This window comes from Amblyomma americanum, chromosome 4 (genome assembly GCF_052857255.1).
Source record: "Amblyomma americanum isolate KBUSLIRL-KWMA chromosome 4, ASM5285725v1, whole genome shotgun sequence".
Classification (NCBI taxonomy): Eukaryota; Metazoa; Arthropoda; class Arachnida; order Ixodida; family Ixodidae; genus Amblyomma; species Amblyomma americanum.
The window spans coordinates 203,394,729-203,411,924 of NC_135500.1; the positions used below are offsets into that span (position 1 = coordinate 203,394,729).

Below are 17,196 nucleotides of genomic sequence, written 5' to 3' on the forward strand. Positions count from 1 at the left end.
CTAGACTCTACCAGTGCCACAGTCACCACAGTTGCCAGGTCCTAAACTACCAAACTCGTAAGTAGCGAAAAAAAGTAAAAGATAGAGAAAGCGAAAAATTATACTATTTGTTTTATTTCTAACAAAATGCAATGCAACTGCGAATAACAAAAGCTGGCAATAAAATTCACAAACTTTGATTTCAGGGTGTTGATAGAGCACCCTGACGAATGCAGACAAGCTCTTGTTTTTGCCCCTATTACATGCCCCGAGCATATTATGCCCCGAGAAATCCAATACCCGCTCGGGCATAAACCAACGGAAGATAAAGCACGCTTTCGAAGGCTCAGAAGCGGACTTCTTTAACAAACTGAAAGACAATTATGTTGGAGACAGCATCATCAAAGCATCTCCAACATACTCGGAACTAGAAAATCCAGAGCTGGAAAAGGCCATAACGGAATTAAGCTGAAGTCAGATCAGATTACCAGCCTAAAAAAAAATTCTGCGCCCGGGCCGGATGGCATAACTAACAGAATGATTAGAAACCTAGACGACAACTCCATCGCCAACCTCACCGAATACATGCAGAAAGTATGGGAAAGGGGAGAGCTTCCCCCACAATGGAGATCAGCGGTTGTTATATTTATTCCCAAGCCTGAAAAACCATAGGAACTAGAAAACCTGAGACCTATACCACTCACCTCGTGTCTAGGGAAACTGATGGAAAAGGTCATCCATACAAGACTCGCCAACTAGATGGAGACAGAGAGACTCTGGCGCCATGAAATTGTTGGCTTCAGAAGACTCCTCAGCACACAGGATGTCATGCTGAGACTAAAACACGACATCATAAACAAAAGAAAGAGTACGGACACAAAGGCCATACTAGGCTTGGACCTCACAAAGGCCTTTGATGTCAGACATGATGCAATTCTCAAGAATCTTGAGGGTATGAATGTCGGCGCAAATACCTTTGCCTACGTAAGTAGCTTCTTCTCAGAGAGAAGGCTCAAGCTAAAGTTCCTAGAGGCTGAATCTCGTTTTGGGTAGTACAATCTCGTTTTGGGCAGTTTTGGGTAGTACAAAATCAGTTTCGGCTGCAGACAGAGCAGAGCTGAAATGAATCCGCGTTCGTGCTATGCTTTTGTAATACCCATAAATTTTCACAGTGCAGCTTTCAGTAGTGAGAGAAAATTGGTACACTTAAACATAATATTACAGACTGCAACAACTGCCCATCTGTGTGTGTTGTGTTTCCGCAATGTTGCTGCGTCAAACAAGCTCATCTGGCACATTGTACCAGCCTTGGCAAGTTGTCACTTGCCCCAGTTTTGGCTGAGCCTGACTGTCATTGTGCATCAAAAATGAATAATGTAGAGTGGAACAAATGGTGCGAGATGTGTTTAAGAAGTTTCACTGCAAGTGCACAGAACATCCACCTAAACAAACCAATGAAATCAACTGACTGCTAAAAAGTTGGAAGATTTATGCTGTCGCAAAAAATCAGTGGCAGTGATAGCTGAATATGGCTAAGTTTGGCAGCTTTTAAATGGATGTTTGTGGCTGAAGAAATGAGGCGATGGTTGCTCTATGTTATAGCGTGCCTCGCAACAGCATCGGCAGTCTAAAAGCACCTGGTATTTTACAACATGTTTCCTTCTTTTGCTACCACTTTTGTCTGCTTCATTACCTTCCCAAGCCAGACAACAGCACCACATGATCATGCTCTCCTGTGCCTCCTCTATCTTGCCTGCAACATACACATGCCACCTGCAATTCTTCCTTATTTAAATTTAAACTGTGCAAAACATCATATTTAGCCAACAATAATCCACCGACGGTGTGTGCCTAATATATGGATGCTGCCACCCTTTAAAAAAATGTATAAATAAGAAAACAAATGTATAGTTCCTCCACAGACAATTAGCAAGTGTGCAAAGTATGATCACAGGTCACAGGGTGTTGGGTTGTAAAACATCATAAATAATAGCTTGTCTTGTTGCGACAGCACGACAGACTTCAATATTTGTGCCGAAGAGAGCACCAAGCACCAAAGGCAAAAAAACTGGAGGAGACAATCTCTGCCTTAAGGGTATGACTGAATAGCACTGATGGCTCAATTGCGAGATTTGAGGAATTGGTCATTCTCTACGTTACATTCATAGGTCCCCAGGGGTCCTCGTACCATTCCTGGTGTAGCAGTTAAGTGATGCCCCATTGCCGTGTGAAGCCAGGTACTGCCACCGGTGAGGCTTGAAAGACCCAGGTTGCACTTCCCGAGCAATCACTTTCAACCAATCATTAATTTAAATGCCACCTGCCGTAATGGGCAGTATACTCAAAATCCGGAGGGCAGGCTGTGATGACGTCCGAAGGACTTTTCACCAAGGTAGCTTTTCTGAGACTCTTTCTCTTAAGCTGCTGCTGCTGGGTTTTCCGTGCGGAATGGAACCCTTAATGGGACCCTTAAACCTGACGCCCTTTGAACAAATTTTGGACTGCTAAGCTCGATCCCTTCAAAATGCATTATCATATTACCACATTTTTCTACTTTTAGCTATTTCTTCACTCACAATATATCCACCGTTGTAACTCATAATGACACCTTTGCCTAACTGAGTTGACCTTCACAGTGCTTCCTATATAAAAAAATTTGCACCTATTTTAACTTTACTTAATGCAAAGCTTATCCTATATTTGTCTCAACTGCCAAATTTTTATAGTCAGCTTAGATACATGTCCAAACTACCTTCAGCAGAAGTGTGAATTTAACCTCCATTGAAATTCGACCCCCGCGGCTTTCGGGTCAGCACCCGAGTGCCATAACCACTGAGCCACAGCGGCGGCTCCTCAGCAGAAGTGTGGTGGACCGACAGAGCCCCACACCAATCATTTTCACTACACACCCATGACACCAAAAATGTCACTGTGACAGTAAAACAATTAATATAGCTTGTACACTTTTTTCACAAAGCATTTCACTGACAAGCACATGTGTAGGTATGCACACATACAGAGAGAAAAAGATGATGCATAGAACTGAAGAAGCATTGCCATTTTATTTCTTCTCATAAAGCTACAACAAAAGAAGTCAATGTGGTCAACCACTTGTGTAGCTTTTCCCACTCTTACTCCATGGAAGGCACACGCCAAGCAAACAGCATAAGCACACTGCACAATTCATGTGAATGGCATTTTTCTCTAGTGCCATGTTTTCAATTTTTTGCGTGCTACCGTACAATACGGTCACAGATGGCATTAACATGAAGGCACGAGGACATTTCCTTCAGCGTCAACCGAATGGCTTGGACATGGCTTATTTCTCACAGGAAAATGAGCGCCGTAACAGAAACTAAACGTACACATGGTGCTGTTTCTGATGCAAGACCAAAGAAACAACGCTTGGTTCACATGACTATGATGAGCATGGTTAAACAGAGCAACAATGACATGTTCTATCCAATGACCTCAGTCAAGGATCTCTACGCTTATACGCTTATTAAGACAACCACAGCACGAGATTCTCCATGACTTCAGCTACTAATTATATTAAGCTCAACAGCTAAACAGCTGTATACATATACTTATTTACGTGCCCGAGTAAGTGCAGTGCACAATAAAAGGGAGGCGGTTAACCAACCTGCCTACACAGCAAGCACAAAAGCCAGGCCACCCATCCCAGCCAAGTGTGACTGCAGAGGAAGCAGGAGGGCCAAAGCTCTCATCACTCCAGGCAAAAGTAGGAAGACACAAACTACTACTTAAGCAGCAGCCCACTATTTATGAAGGTAGCCATTTCAAATGTCTACATGTAGTAGGAACGAGGCTCTGGTCAGTGGCACCCGGTACCCCTCACTTATAATCATAGCCCTAGACAACTAAAAGACTCCAGACAACCAACATCAATAGCACATAGTGAGCATCTTTTCGATAACCTCACCACGAGCAGCCACCCTTTCACATATGGGTGGACCTCTTGGTCATCCAACCAAAACGTTTAATCAAACTGAATGCTTTCTATATACATACCATGTCCATACAAACACACACAAAAGGTGACAAAAGAAAGCATGAGCCACATTGTGCTACAAGTTTGGCCTGTTTATGCCAGTTGCAGAGATGCTTTCTCTCAATGAACAATGCACAAATTGTTGAGAGGACAGAACAAAGTACCTAGGCTATGCATTGTACTTATGTCTTCCTACTTGTGCAGAGTAACTGCATCTGCACAGCATACTTGCATGCATGAATAAGCAGCCACAATGCTCATACTGCAAAGCATTAGAGTATGTCTCCAATAGTAACACTGAGCAGCCTAACCATGGCTAAAGAATGACAAGTGGCTGTCACAGCAGCCATACTGTACTGGTAATCACATATGCTTTTATCGTTTCTAGATCAAGCCTCAGCTTCATAGTTTATTTTTTAAATCTTTCTCTACCCCAGACCTGTGTCTGGAAACTTAGCTACTCAGACAGCAGTGGATTTTTGTAACCACAGTTACCAGCCCTTTCATACTTGCCCTTACACTCATCTCGTGTTCAGTGAATTGCTCAATATGCTGCCCAAATAAACATTTAACACCTAATATTAGAGGTGCAGAGACAGTACTGAAGGTCTGGACATCAGACAAATAGAACTGTTTGCAGCTTTCACTGACGCCTCCTGTTCACCTACTGTAATGCCCTAGCAAAGAAATATCACAGGGAAGCACAACGGAGGGGTAATGGGCACCATACATGTATAATTTCATCAGTTGAATTTTATATAACAATGCCAGCACTTCCGTTGCATCTTCAGGAAAAGGCAAAAAAAAAAAAATTAATGCCACACTTTCAGATGTCATTATGGCTGGCATTGAACTGCAGGTGGATCGCAAAGGGCATATTTCTGCAGTGTCCCTAAGTGTACTACCTTGATCCAGCAGGACTGCTTCATGAGGCTTGCATGGAGAAATCAGATTTATATTTAAAAAACAGATTGAAGGAAGCAGAAAAGGCCCAGGATAATTGGATTTACAGTTATGTAAGGTCAACACAAATAGTCCTTTCATATTTTGCTTGAGGACAGGCTGTTCAAAAACCAACAGTGTAAGGAACATTGCGCAGTGACTGTAAAATACAAATCTGGCGGCCTTGGTGAACGATGGCAGGTATGTGGCAATGCAAGTCCCTGTTCTGAGATTGGTTTGGTTTGGTTTATGTGTGTTCCCAAAGCGACTCTGGCTATGAGGGACACCGTAGTGAAGGGCTCCTGAAATTTCAACCACCAGTGTTCCTTAACATGCACTGACATAGGGCATAGTACATGGGTCTCTAGAATTTCGATGGAGGCGAGATTACGCTAGATTTATAAAGGTGTAATGGCCAGGCTTTGACCTGCGCACTATAGCTCCATCTTTTCAATATGCTCTTTAACGTTTTCATGCATTACATCAAGTACGATCTCTTTAGAAGCAGTTATATAACAGTGATTAAATTTTAAAAACAATGACTGACTGAATTTCATAGTTATTCTCATGCATTTTTTGGTACTTCTACCCAAAAACAACCAATATTAACATGTACAGTGCTTAAATACTACCACAAAAATATACCAGTGGAACAATGTTCTGTCCAGACATTCCAAATAACCATTTTATGTGTATATTTAATGGAGCTTTACATGCCCAAGAAATGCTGTAGGCCAAGAGCTCTGCCATAGTGGGGGCAGATCCTGATAAATACATGTAGAATTCTTAAACCTTCACTATAATATCAGTAGATGGATATTTTTGCATTTTGCTGCCATTCAAATGCAGCTGCCATGGCTGGCAAATGAACCCACAATCTTGGTCTGAGTAGTCAGAAACCATGGCCACTGAGGTAGGTGACATACGAAGTAATGGACCTAGGATGAGAACTTTCTCTGTGTCTGCTCTGGTCCTTAGCTTGCAAGTAATGATCCAGCAATGACAAAAAGCATGAAATTTAAACATCCACCACTCTGAAAATAGTCGCACCATGGTCATGAAGCACACTACTGAAATACAAGCCAAAGTCCACAAAGCTATATAATCATTGCCTGTACCAAACATCCCTCATGGCATCAATTTTTTGTGCCAACAAACACTTCGTTCAAACGTGTGCACAATAATTACATTTTGCACATAATTAGTCATAATGCATGGTTTCACAAACCTTTGAGGCAAGATCACCTTTCACAGACACATCAGGAGAGTACAACTTTTCTGGAAGTTCTCAACCGGAAAGTTGGACGGAAACCATGTGCAAAGCACGCGAGTATAATCCAATGCATATTAATTGTGCATCAAGTTAACCAAAGCACTGCTGTAAGTACAATCCTCGCCCAGATTAAAAAGCACTTACAGTAAAACTGTTGTCATGCATAACAGCCCTGTGTACCCTTTTGAATTTATACACACTAAATGTGCAAATCAAACTTCCATGAAAATAAAACCAAGTGACTAAACAAAGCTGCAAAAGCATGCACCACAGTCAGGTGCAGTGCTTCTGTCATATAAAAATGAGTAGCACAACAAAATAAAGGCACTCAAATCCATAGAATACTTGCTTGGTCCCCTACCTAGCTATCCAGAAATCATTTGCTATCCTTCAAACTCACAAACAACACGCTTTTTTTATGGCCAACAAGAAACTGGAATAGGTCTGTAGAATCAGTTGTACGAATGCAGACAGACACCATTCGAGGCGCAACATACTTGCATACTAACAACCACTATTGCGATACACCACAAATAGATAACGTCCTCCGTTATCCACGTTTAGGTACTTTTACAGCCTTTGGCCTCATGAGTAAAAATGCTGTAACAGGTGAGAGAATGTTATTTTAAGCATCCAGTCTGAAAATCTGGCAGCGCTTCCATGACTCTTGCCCCAGCAGATCATGAACATGCTGGAAAAAAAAAAAAACTTCAGTTGCTACATGTAAAATGAGGTGACTGGACACATGAAAAGCATCATAGCAAGACTTGTTACAGCAATCATTAAGGAACTGCACCCATTCTATCCATAAACTTAATGGTGCACTGAACTAAAACGTAAGAAAGCGAGATTTACAGAACAGAAATACTTTCACACTCTACATTGAAAATATAAGTTCTTGACGTAGTCTTGGCAAGGAAGAAAAGCGTTACGATGCATAGTCGGATACAACTTAAAAAGAAACAGCCATTGGCAACAATGAACCATGGCCTCAGGGTGCTCTGTTCTCTGCTAGCCAATCAAAGCAGTAAACGAAATCAGCTTTTTAATGTTTGATTTTACAAGCCGAAGGCATCAGAACTCTTGTGCTTATAATTTCATCATGCGATTAATTTCTTCCTTTGGTAACAAGAAAAGTTTAAATAAAGGCCTATTTTTTTGTCAAGGAGGAATCCTATGTGGTGATTATGAATGTGGGCGGATGTTCACTGCGGACTTCAGTTGCATCCAACCATAGAAATCTATCCAACAAGGGTCTCCATATAATTTCAACTAAACATAATCCAGAAAATCGTACAATATGCTTTACTAGCACACTTTTCTAGAAGGCAGCATATCAATGAAGTTTTCGTCAGCAGCAACCAGAGAAGAACTACGCAGAAGCGGTTTCAGTATCCACAGCCCCCCGCTTGCGTCCACGAACGCGAACCACGCCTCCTGCCATCTTCGACCCGTAGTGGCCTGCCCAGAATTGAGCGTCCTGCCCAGAGTGCTGGAACTGGACAAAACGCACGCCTGCCGGGTAGTCACGAAAGACGTGTGTGACCTGCAGGAGAAAATTTACACTCAGCATAAATTACACTGGCTCTTTTGTAGCGATAGCTACATTATGCTAGCACTTCGAGCCTTCAGCATGGCGGCACCGCCACGATGGCCATGGCTGGTCACATGGTGCGGAGCAGCTGCTGCCGGCGAAACCGAGTGGGGGGATATGGGGGAGAGAGTGAATCCACATCCACGGATGAAGATGAACAAGGAACGCCCGGTGAAACGGAGCGGCGAAAGACTGACTTTGCAATTCGACTGAGCAAGTTCCACTCGGCCAACCGTAGCTATCTCGCACTCCAGGTTTAACCAGAGCTAAACCACAGCCATTTTTTTTTCTGTACAGTCCAAACAGCAGCACTGAAGAAACAGTAGCCCATCTGCCAATGGAATTCAAATCTCAAATTAAACTGAACTGACTCTCTGGGGCTCTTGAAGACACTTCTACAATCTACGAAGCTTTTGCTTTTGAATGAAGCTGCTTACTTTTTGTCAGCTGCAAGACGCGGCCCAAAGCAGTTGATCGTACATTTTCAGATCCAGCATAGCCATGAAATGAATCCATTTCATTCAGGAATTTCAGAGATAATTTTTTAGAAGTTTGGTAGTGTAATATATTGGTACAACAAATGAATGAACTAGAAAATTTAGATGGTACAGTGTTTCCCAGACAGCTTTGTGCCCATGCAAAAAGCAAGCCCAGTTCACCGTCACAGCTGCATAACCTACCTATCTTTTTTGCTTGTAACGGCTCCCCTGGGCTCCTAAGCCGTCTCGACTAACACACAAGGAGTCTCCGGCATAATCACAAGTTAAGAGCCACTGTCCTGAGCTAACTGAAAACAGCCTGTGATTTGCATGTCATAATCTACAGAGGCAGTACATAGAACATTGTACTTTTAAGGCACCAAAACCACACACACACAAAAGAAGAGAACGGGACAGAGCACCACTCACAACTGGTTTAACTTGCAGAAACCACATACATGCATATATATACAGTCAGGCAGCGCCTGCGCAAGGAGCATATTCACACATCAAGTCATGCATGATTAGCATCTTTCAAAAAACTGTTTTTCCGCCTTGTACAAAGATGTTGATATTTCGCTGACGCACAAACCGCCTTTCTTGCTGATGCAGAACGCTTCGATCAGTTCTCTGCCTTTTACGTTGTTACTGCTGGCAAGAATCCGCACCATTGAAAAACATGGCTCACAAAAGCGTGAACGGAAGGATCTGATATGTTTAGGTAAATTTGGGCCCTCTTTATTTTGTTCCACGTTTCTTTCGTGTTCCCTGATTCGCACATTGACACAGCGCCCAGATTGTCCTATATAGGAACGACCGCACGAGAGGGGAATTTCGTAAACTACCCATTCGGTACATCTCTTGAATGGTCGCCCATGCTTGGTACTGCAGCCTGTTTCTTTTTCTTTTTGCTTTCTTTTTTCCACTCGAGAGCAAACACTTCCGAGCTTTAGGGGGGCTGTGAAGACGAGCGAGACCCCATGCCTGCTCGCAACCTTTTTTTTTGTGTGTGTGTGTGTGCGTGCGCGCACGTGCGTGCGTGCGTGCGTGTGTTTTTCTGCTGCCAATCAAACTCGTTACTTGCACCACAGAGAGGTTGCCACAGACGGCCTGCAACAGAGGGCTTCGAATTAATTTCAACTGCTAGGGATTCTTTAAAGTGCACTGACATCGCACACCCCATGGGCATTTGCGCATTTCGCCTCAGTTAAAATTCGACTGTTGAGGTCAGACTTCAATCTTCTAATGTAAGACTCAGCAGCAGAATTCCAAAGCCACTGAGCCACCGTGGCGGGTTGTCTCCTGGTCTCATCCAATTGTAGCAAGGAAAGTGAAGAGGAGGAGCACATCCTAAAGACAATAATGACTTCCTTACAAATGGTAATTAGCACAAAATGTTGGCAAAGTACGTAGCAGTCTGATATAGCAGAAGAAAAGTTCATGACATGCTACATGCAAAAGGGGGTACCAGATGACAATATCCCCTGTTAGCCTATGGTCTGATAAGGTATTTTGCAACACTATATATCATGATGTGTAGGGCTTCAAGGAGCTCTAGCCATGAATACACTGTTTAAAGCAAGCACTTGCCTGACTCCATTCACGGCCCAACCACTGTTCGGTCACAATGGTGTCAGTGGTGTACTCATGCAGCACCCTCCTTTTGTCGTCGAGAAGCGACACGGTTAGCCTGTACACGCACCCACAGTCAAATCTAGCTGCATGCCTATAAAGAAAAAAAAATACAACTGACAATATGACTTAGGTGTTCCAAGATACACACCATGTGGCCCCAAGAATTTTGCCAATATAAAGAACAATTGACTTTTGAGGAATAAACTATTGCGTTTTCTTCACAAAAACGCATACAGCTGGTCAGCAAAATTACTAAGCAATCATGTGAAGCATTTGTTGGCAATTAAAGTCTCAACATCATCAAACGGTTAAACAGAAATAGGCCTTCATAAAAGAGTGGCGTGGTTAAACAGAAATAAGCCTTCATAAAAGAGTGGCATCACGCCAACTTTTAGCCGTCAGTGCTTCATCTGTGCACTTAACTGTACACATAGAAAACAAAAGTAACGCGCCACATTGCACCATGCACCAATTCTTTCAGATGAGCACCCTGTGAAACAGCAATGAGTATCATATGCAGGTGAAGAGACAATGTATCAAAGCAGTATGTAACAAAACAAATATCAATAAAATTGCTTCCTTCATGATCATCCTTCAAGGTTACTTTTTTTGCTTGATAGTTTGTTAGTTACCCTGCATTCAGTGTACTGAGGTGCTCTTACTCAGTAAAAACTGGAGTTCTGTATAGTGTGGAGCTAGTTTTCATGTAGGCTTGTGCTCTTGCATGTAATATTCAGCTCTTTACAATTAAGGTGGAGTGACACTTTGAGAATGTTTTTTCAGAAACTGGCTGTAGAATAGTCGTAATAAAAGCTATAGTTATGAAATTTCCTAGAGCTCAAAATTCCATTGAAATTTTTCCTAGTATCATTTATATTTGTTTTATATCTTTCTTCCACTAATGTACCCTTCTCTCAAAGCCTACCGGATGCAGCGTTCAAACATTTTGTGTGAAAGTAGTAACTGTTGTGCTACACAAGCACGACCAGAAGTTTGCTCTCCGATAAAAAATACCTTTACTGTTCTTTTTTTCCTCCTCGGTACAATAAAACTGCCACCCGAGGATATTTTTTCTCAGTCATAAAAATACAAATTGACTCACACAGGCCGTTCATTCTTGTCCTGGCCATGTAAAATGCACTGATTATTAACATTACAGAAAATTTTGTCTTCTTACACTTCACAGTTTGTTAGAAAGAGGTGTATAAACCTCCAGAAATGCAGATAAATCCCCTGAGAACTCCCACCTTTCCGGTCGATGAAACCATGAAAAAGGATGAAAAAGCATTTCTGAAGTCACGAATACTCAAGTGAAACAGATTTCCTGGAAGCTTTTTCCAATTGCAGAAATCCTTCGATGCTAGCACATTAATAAATGTTTAAAGTGGCATCCACAAATCACTTTACTGGTGCATAATAATGATATACAAATGAAATGGGAATAACATATGAGTGCAGTGGTCTAATGTACTATAAACAAGAAATATATAGTGAATGGCATCACACAAACTATACCATTTCCAGTCTCTGAACGGCTATGAGCCATGCTGTTGGCAAATAACTCACATTAGATACAGTACAAGCATTTCTAACCATTTTAAGCAGTTCTGGCGGAGTGGGGAATGCAAATATACAGCTACATTAGATGCCTCCACCTCCCCACATCTCCCTGCCACACACACACAGATGCAGGAGAAAAGAAGCCGCTCAGAGATAAGGCAAACCCAAATAGAAACCTCATGTTTTTCACTGCAAAATGCTACACGTGATGTGCAGTTATTTTGAAGTACTTGTTATTTGGAAGTATTCATGAAACTTTAGTGAGTACTGCTTGCCCCGTACCATTCTGAGACCTCGATTTCTGGCTTGTAGTTGTCCAGTATTACAGGATGAACACCTTCTTTCACAAGGTTGACAACTTGCTGCTTTGTGCATGCACCATATGAGGTTGCAAAGCATCCTGGTCTTTCTGTTGGAAGAAAACAGCATAATCCAAAATGATATGCTAAGTCAATAACAGGTAATATGCAAAGAAAAAAAGAAGCGAGTGTAATGACAATCACTATTTCTCAAAAAAAAAAAAATCATGAGCTAGCATACAGATTTGAGAACCATAACATTTATCAAATACCAGGATGTGATGAAAGCAACATCAAATAATTCTTTTTGCTAACCAATCACGAAAACACTACCGAAAGCAATAAACCAAGACTGAGAGAAGTTCTTGGTGGCTGTAGCATTTGGCTGCTGAGCCAGAGGTCATGGGTTTGAAACTAAATTTCAACAGAGGCAACATATAAATATGCCCTCGTACTAAGACTTCCATGCACATTCAAATCTTCAGGTGGCCAAATTGATCAATTAATCTCGAGCGCTCCACTGTACCCCGTCCCTCGTAGCCCAAAGAGTTGCTTTAGCATGCAAAAATTTGTCAGTCACGAACACTGTGCCTAAATCTAGCAAATGCAACAAGCACTGTCACTATGAGTATGACAACGATGATGATGGATTTTTCTTCTACTCAAGGTGGGATCAAAGGCACATTTCCCAAGCATTTCATCCTAAATAAGCCAAGCACCAGACCAGGGTAAAGCATGTACCCATTGTATCACCAGTGGCTACCCGGCAGCACTGGGAATCGAACCCTGCACCTCCCGCATGCGAGGCGGATTCTCAAACGACTAGGCCACCGCTGCATCCAAGAGTATGACTTGCAACAAGCAAGATATGCTCGGAGCTTCTTTCCTAAAGCAATAACAGCCTGGCAGTGGTCAAAATTTGTGCATATCGCTCCCAATCGAAAGGCTAGGGTTTTCTGCATTGGGTGTCACAATGCACTCAGTTGGTCGCTGCTGATGCGTTGTGGATCATACTGAGTGCAAATGCACAGGATGCATTCTTAGAGACGTACACATCCCACCATCAGCACTCAAAAGCAATGCTTAGTACAAGCATACCTAAGGCAGTATTTGCATATTCTTAAACACATTCACAGGTAAGAAAAAAAAGGTATGTTTATAGAACTCTTTAACGCCTCATAATTCAAGAATAAATTACTCTTGTCCTGTGTTTAAACCTAAGGTTTCAGTCCCATTCCATCACCTCAGCCTGTTACTTTAAATATTAAACTCAGCCATAAAGACTACAGTCATGTGGCCTGGTTAAAGTTACCACCAAGAAATACATTTCTATAAAATCTGTGCAGCTTAAATAAAGTATAGTTTAGTTTTATGTGATTTAACATCTCAACTCTGGCTATGAAGGACGCTGTAGTGGAGGGCTCCCGATAACTTCTACCACCCGGGGTTCTTTAAAAGTGTACTGACATCCCACAGAATACCGGTTTCTAGCATTTCACCTCCGTCGAAATGCGACTGTTGCGGCCGGGATCGAACCCGCGTCTTTCATGTCGGCAGCCGAGCACCATAACCACTGAGCCATCGTGGTGGCGCAGGTTAAATTCTCAGTAATGTCCGTTTCAGAGGGGCATGCACTGCAGAATGGCTCACAAGCTAGCTGCGTACGTATTCTTCCACGAATGGCAATTCCTCAACCAACAACGCAGCGGACTACAGGAGAATAACCGGGTGCAGTGTCCCTATGCCTACGCAGATGCGCTCGTGCTCTCTGCACGCACCGTCCTCAAGCGAGGTCACTCCGCTTCTTTCTTAAGCCTCCTTCAGACAGGGATTATTTGCATCGTAGACTGCAATGCAGGCGTGTCCACATATCGGTCATGCATACCTGGTCTGGCTAGACGAAGCCAGCCTTATTGTTAACTATGACTCAAAGTAAGCCCAGGAAGCTGTTGTAAAGGGATTGAAAACTGCCACTCCACTTTGGATCCTATTTCCGCAGGGCATATCTGTATTTGGGGCCCATTCCAGCCATTTTTTTCCTTTGCGTGAGGAACTCGCTCGAGGTTTTCAAGAACACTCTTGATTTCCCATGCCACAAAAAGTATTCACAGTGGCAATGCCTCCAAGGTGTTTGTGCATACTCATGGACACGTAATTATCAACAGTACCTAATTAATTCCCTAGAGCGCGTACAAAATCGTGCCGCTCGCTTCATTCCTCGCAACTATTGCCGACATTCCAGTATAACTAACATTAAGGCTTCGTTATCCCTTCCATCCTTAGAATCTCGCAGAACAATAGCACTTATCTGCCTCTTCCATAAAATTGTTTACAGCCATCATTCCTTCACACTACCCCTTACAAAACCGGCCCGCACATCTCACCGATTGCATAATCACCTCAGTTTTAAGCGCCTTTCGGGAAGGACCACTGCATTCAACTCATCAGCCCTGCCCCGTGCAATCATTTATTGGAATAGTCTTCCTGATAACATTGTTCACATCTCAGATCACGTTATTTTCAAAGAAAAAATAAGTAGCATTTTCTTCTGAAGTGTGTTCTGTAGTGCGTTTTTCAATTTAGTTTTTCAATTTAGTTCTATTTTCTGGTTGGTTGCTTGTTCTTTGTATAACGATGTTAAAATAACCATGTTCTACTTGCTTCTTTTTCCCACCCCAGTTATGTAACCCCCCTCACATAATACTCCAGTCGGAGCCCGTGAGGTATTTCAATAAATAAATAAATAAAAAACTTACTGTTACTTACACACTGTTCAAAAACGTGTCTTAGCATCTTAACTGATGCCAAACAGGCACTTATCATCTCAGCAGCAAGCGAGTAAGCACGTGTGCGTAAGGTTGGTTTCGGGCCATGGAAGATGCGTGATAAATGACCCCTTCCTTCGAGCATTGAAAATGAAATTTGGCCGACACCTAAAGCCGTCAAGGGGCTTTGAAGAGATAGACAGAACACCGGTCAGCTCACCACCACATCTGTGTGACCCAGGTTATGCTAGGGGTGAGTGAATGTTAATGTAGTGAGTGGACATGAGCGTAAGTGAATGATTGTGAGTGTGAGTGGACGTGAGTGTGAGTGATTGGTTGTAAGTGGTCATGAGTGAGTTTGAGTGAGTGGTTGTGAGTGTGAGTGAATGGTTGTGAGTGTGAGTGGACATCAGTGTGAGTGCCAATGAGTGTATATGAGTGCAGGTGGCCATGAGTGTGAGTGTAAGTGAGCCACCCCTCAATGCGCCGAGGTATGGGGGTGAGGACATTCCTGAAGTGCTTACCTAATGGCGAAGGATCTGCTCCCTTTGGGGTTTCTTCATGTTTCCAGCCGTCACCCCCGTTCTCAGTTATTCGCCAAAACGCGAATGTACCTAAATAGGAAAGGAGAAGGATTTTATGTTCAAGGCAGAGATCCTTACACGACAAGAGCAGTGGAAATATGAACATGACAGCTTAAAAGAAAAAACAGTCAGGAAATTTTAAACTGACATAGTCGGGGCTTTTTATTATAATGGCATGGTGTTGCATAATTCAGCATGCACACCAATATAAATACAATAAAAATTATTGCGTTGAAAATATAACTAATCCTTGAAAGGAGCACTCAATGTTCCATTATTTTGTTGTTGATGCGTGTAAAATATAGAAAACGCGCCAAATGTGTGAATGACGGTACAAATTTTGCTTATTAAGCTAGAGTATTGCATACATGCACTAGTAATGACACGCAGCACGACGAACGGGATGCAACAATGAAGCTCGGTTTCCAAGTTAGCCTGGTTGATGTGTCCACCTGGGAACAGAAACGTGTTCAGTCGCCGAAGACAGCCAGACATCCACCCACCTCTGGGAGAATCACCGTACCCGTTGCGGAGCAAATTCCGGTCGTAGGGATTTCCGATGTAGATGCGCTGGTAGTAACGCGGCGGAAGCTCTTCCAGCTTGAAGGCGGGGATGACCTTGCCGTACCGCAAACACTTGATCTTCCAAAAGCCGTTGCTGTCGATTATGTCACGAAAAAGCTTGCACGTGTGGCGGCAGCTTCCCAGCAGGTCCGTCTCGTCCACGAACGACAGCACATATTCGATCAACTGCTCAGGAAGGTCCATCAGGGGAAAAGGATCAGCGTTTTGCATCGCCCTTTCAGAGCCTGGCGTGGAGAACAAGAATCGTTTGATGTGTTTCATAGCACAGCGTCCCCAAGGCACCGGCGATTTCTATCGGCGCAATATTGCAGGCGGATGCGCAAGCACAAACCCGCGCAGTCGCGGCCTTGGGCGATCAGGCAGTAGGTTTAGAAATTTACGTTGACCGCTCTAGATGTAACATAAGAGCCACTTCACGCCTTATAACAAACCGAAAACAAATGCACGAATTGTCACAACTGAACACAATGTTTATACCGATATAAACGCTTACGGCTCTGAATCACTCTCGCTGCATGCGCGCTAACGTCAACCCTCCCACTTTCCACTTTATTTACAGCAGCTGCACCAACTGCGCCTGCGGCCCTGTGGTACAGTGGCTGGAATAGGGGAAGTGTGCCGAAGGCGCGGCCGCTCGCGTGTGCTTCCGCGATGCAACCGCGAGGCGGCGCTGGCGGTTGCTTACACGTCGCTTCCTACGGGCGTGCTATGCGTTTCGCGCTAGAAACGCGAATTTGCAGTGATTATTTCGGTTCATAAATTAGTATATCCGGACTGCAATGCGTTAACTTGCATGCTACAATGGCAGTGACGATACATTACTATATCTCCGCCTTTCATCAGTTTTCGTTCGTTAAAACTTGCTCACTCCTGCCACGGTAGTTGCGCTCTAGTTACTGCCCGAGCACAGTAGCGATACGCTGCACAGTGGCGCTCTTTATCGCGATTCAATTTTGCCGCTCAGAAGACTGCCAAATGCACCCATCGCGTGCTATGGGCGTGAATAGGATATTTCGCGCACTCGCAATTTTTGCCATAAAAATCGGCTTGTCGTTTACACTAGTCTTATGAAAAAAATTTTGCACAGCATGAATGCAGTAGTCGCGTTCGTGATAATTGATTCTTATTGAAGAAATGGCTTCAATTAAAGTGGATGTCCAACGCGTATGAAATTATAACTAGATGTTTCTCTGAGCGCTGATCATTATTTAATTGTAAAATAAGTATTGTGCTGGATTCGTCCAAATAATGTGATTAGTTTCATGCAAATAAAAATGGAAAACATACTGTACATTCCTGATGGAACTGTTTATTGCTTTTACAATGAACAATAAATCATTCACCTGATAACAAAATTCATGGTAATTAGAGGTTTCTTAAATGTCACATTGGTTTCAGGTAGCCTAGTAATATACAAAACACACTTCAGAGAACATTCAACAAGACATAGCTGAAGGCGCATCTCCACATGGTCCTCAAGTTGTTCTGC

General features: G+C 42.9%; 1 protein-coding gene across 1 annotated transcript; it reads right to left on the bottom strand.

Moving 5' to 3' along the window:
* Nucleotides 1-7,443: 7,443 nt before the first annotated feature.
* On the bottom strand, nt 7,444-16,298 carry LOC144129120 (F-box only protein 6-like). The gene is made up of 5 exons (XM_077663039.1): nt 15,626-16,298; nt 15,063-15,152; nt 11,757-11,883; nt 9,870-10,005; nt 7,444-7,752 (listed from the first exon to the last, which is right to left on the bottom strand). Exons 1-5 carry the CDS (start codon nt 15,966-15,968, stop codon nt 7,579-7,581), a joined length of 870 nt encoding a protein of 289 aa, XP_077519165.1. The 5' UTR covers nt 15,969-16,298; the 3' UTR covers nt 7,444-7,578.
* Nucleotides 16,299-17,196: the final 898 nt, after the last annotated feature.

What these genes read in the sequence shown, in the direction of transcription:
- LOC144129120 (XM_077663039.1), bottom strand. Translation starts at nt 15,968, where the DNA reads ATGAAACACATCAAACGATTCTTGTTCTCCACGCCAGGCTCTGAAAGG. An exon ending in GAAATCGAGGTCTCAGAATG is followed by an intron (nt 10,006 to 11,756) that starts GTACGGGGCAAG and finishes TTTTCTTTATAG; the next exon opens with GCATGCAGCTAGATTTGACT. An exon ending in TGGGCCGTGAATGGAGTCAG is followed by an intron (nt 7,753 to 9,869) that starts GCAAGTGCTTGC and finishes TTTCTCCTGCAG; the next exon opens with GTCACACACGTCTTTCGTGA.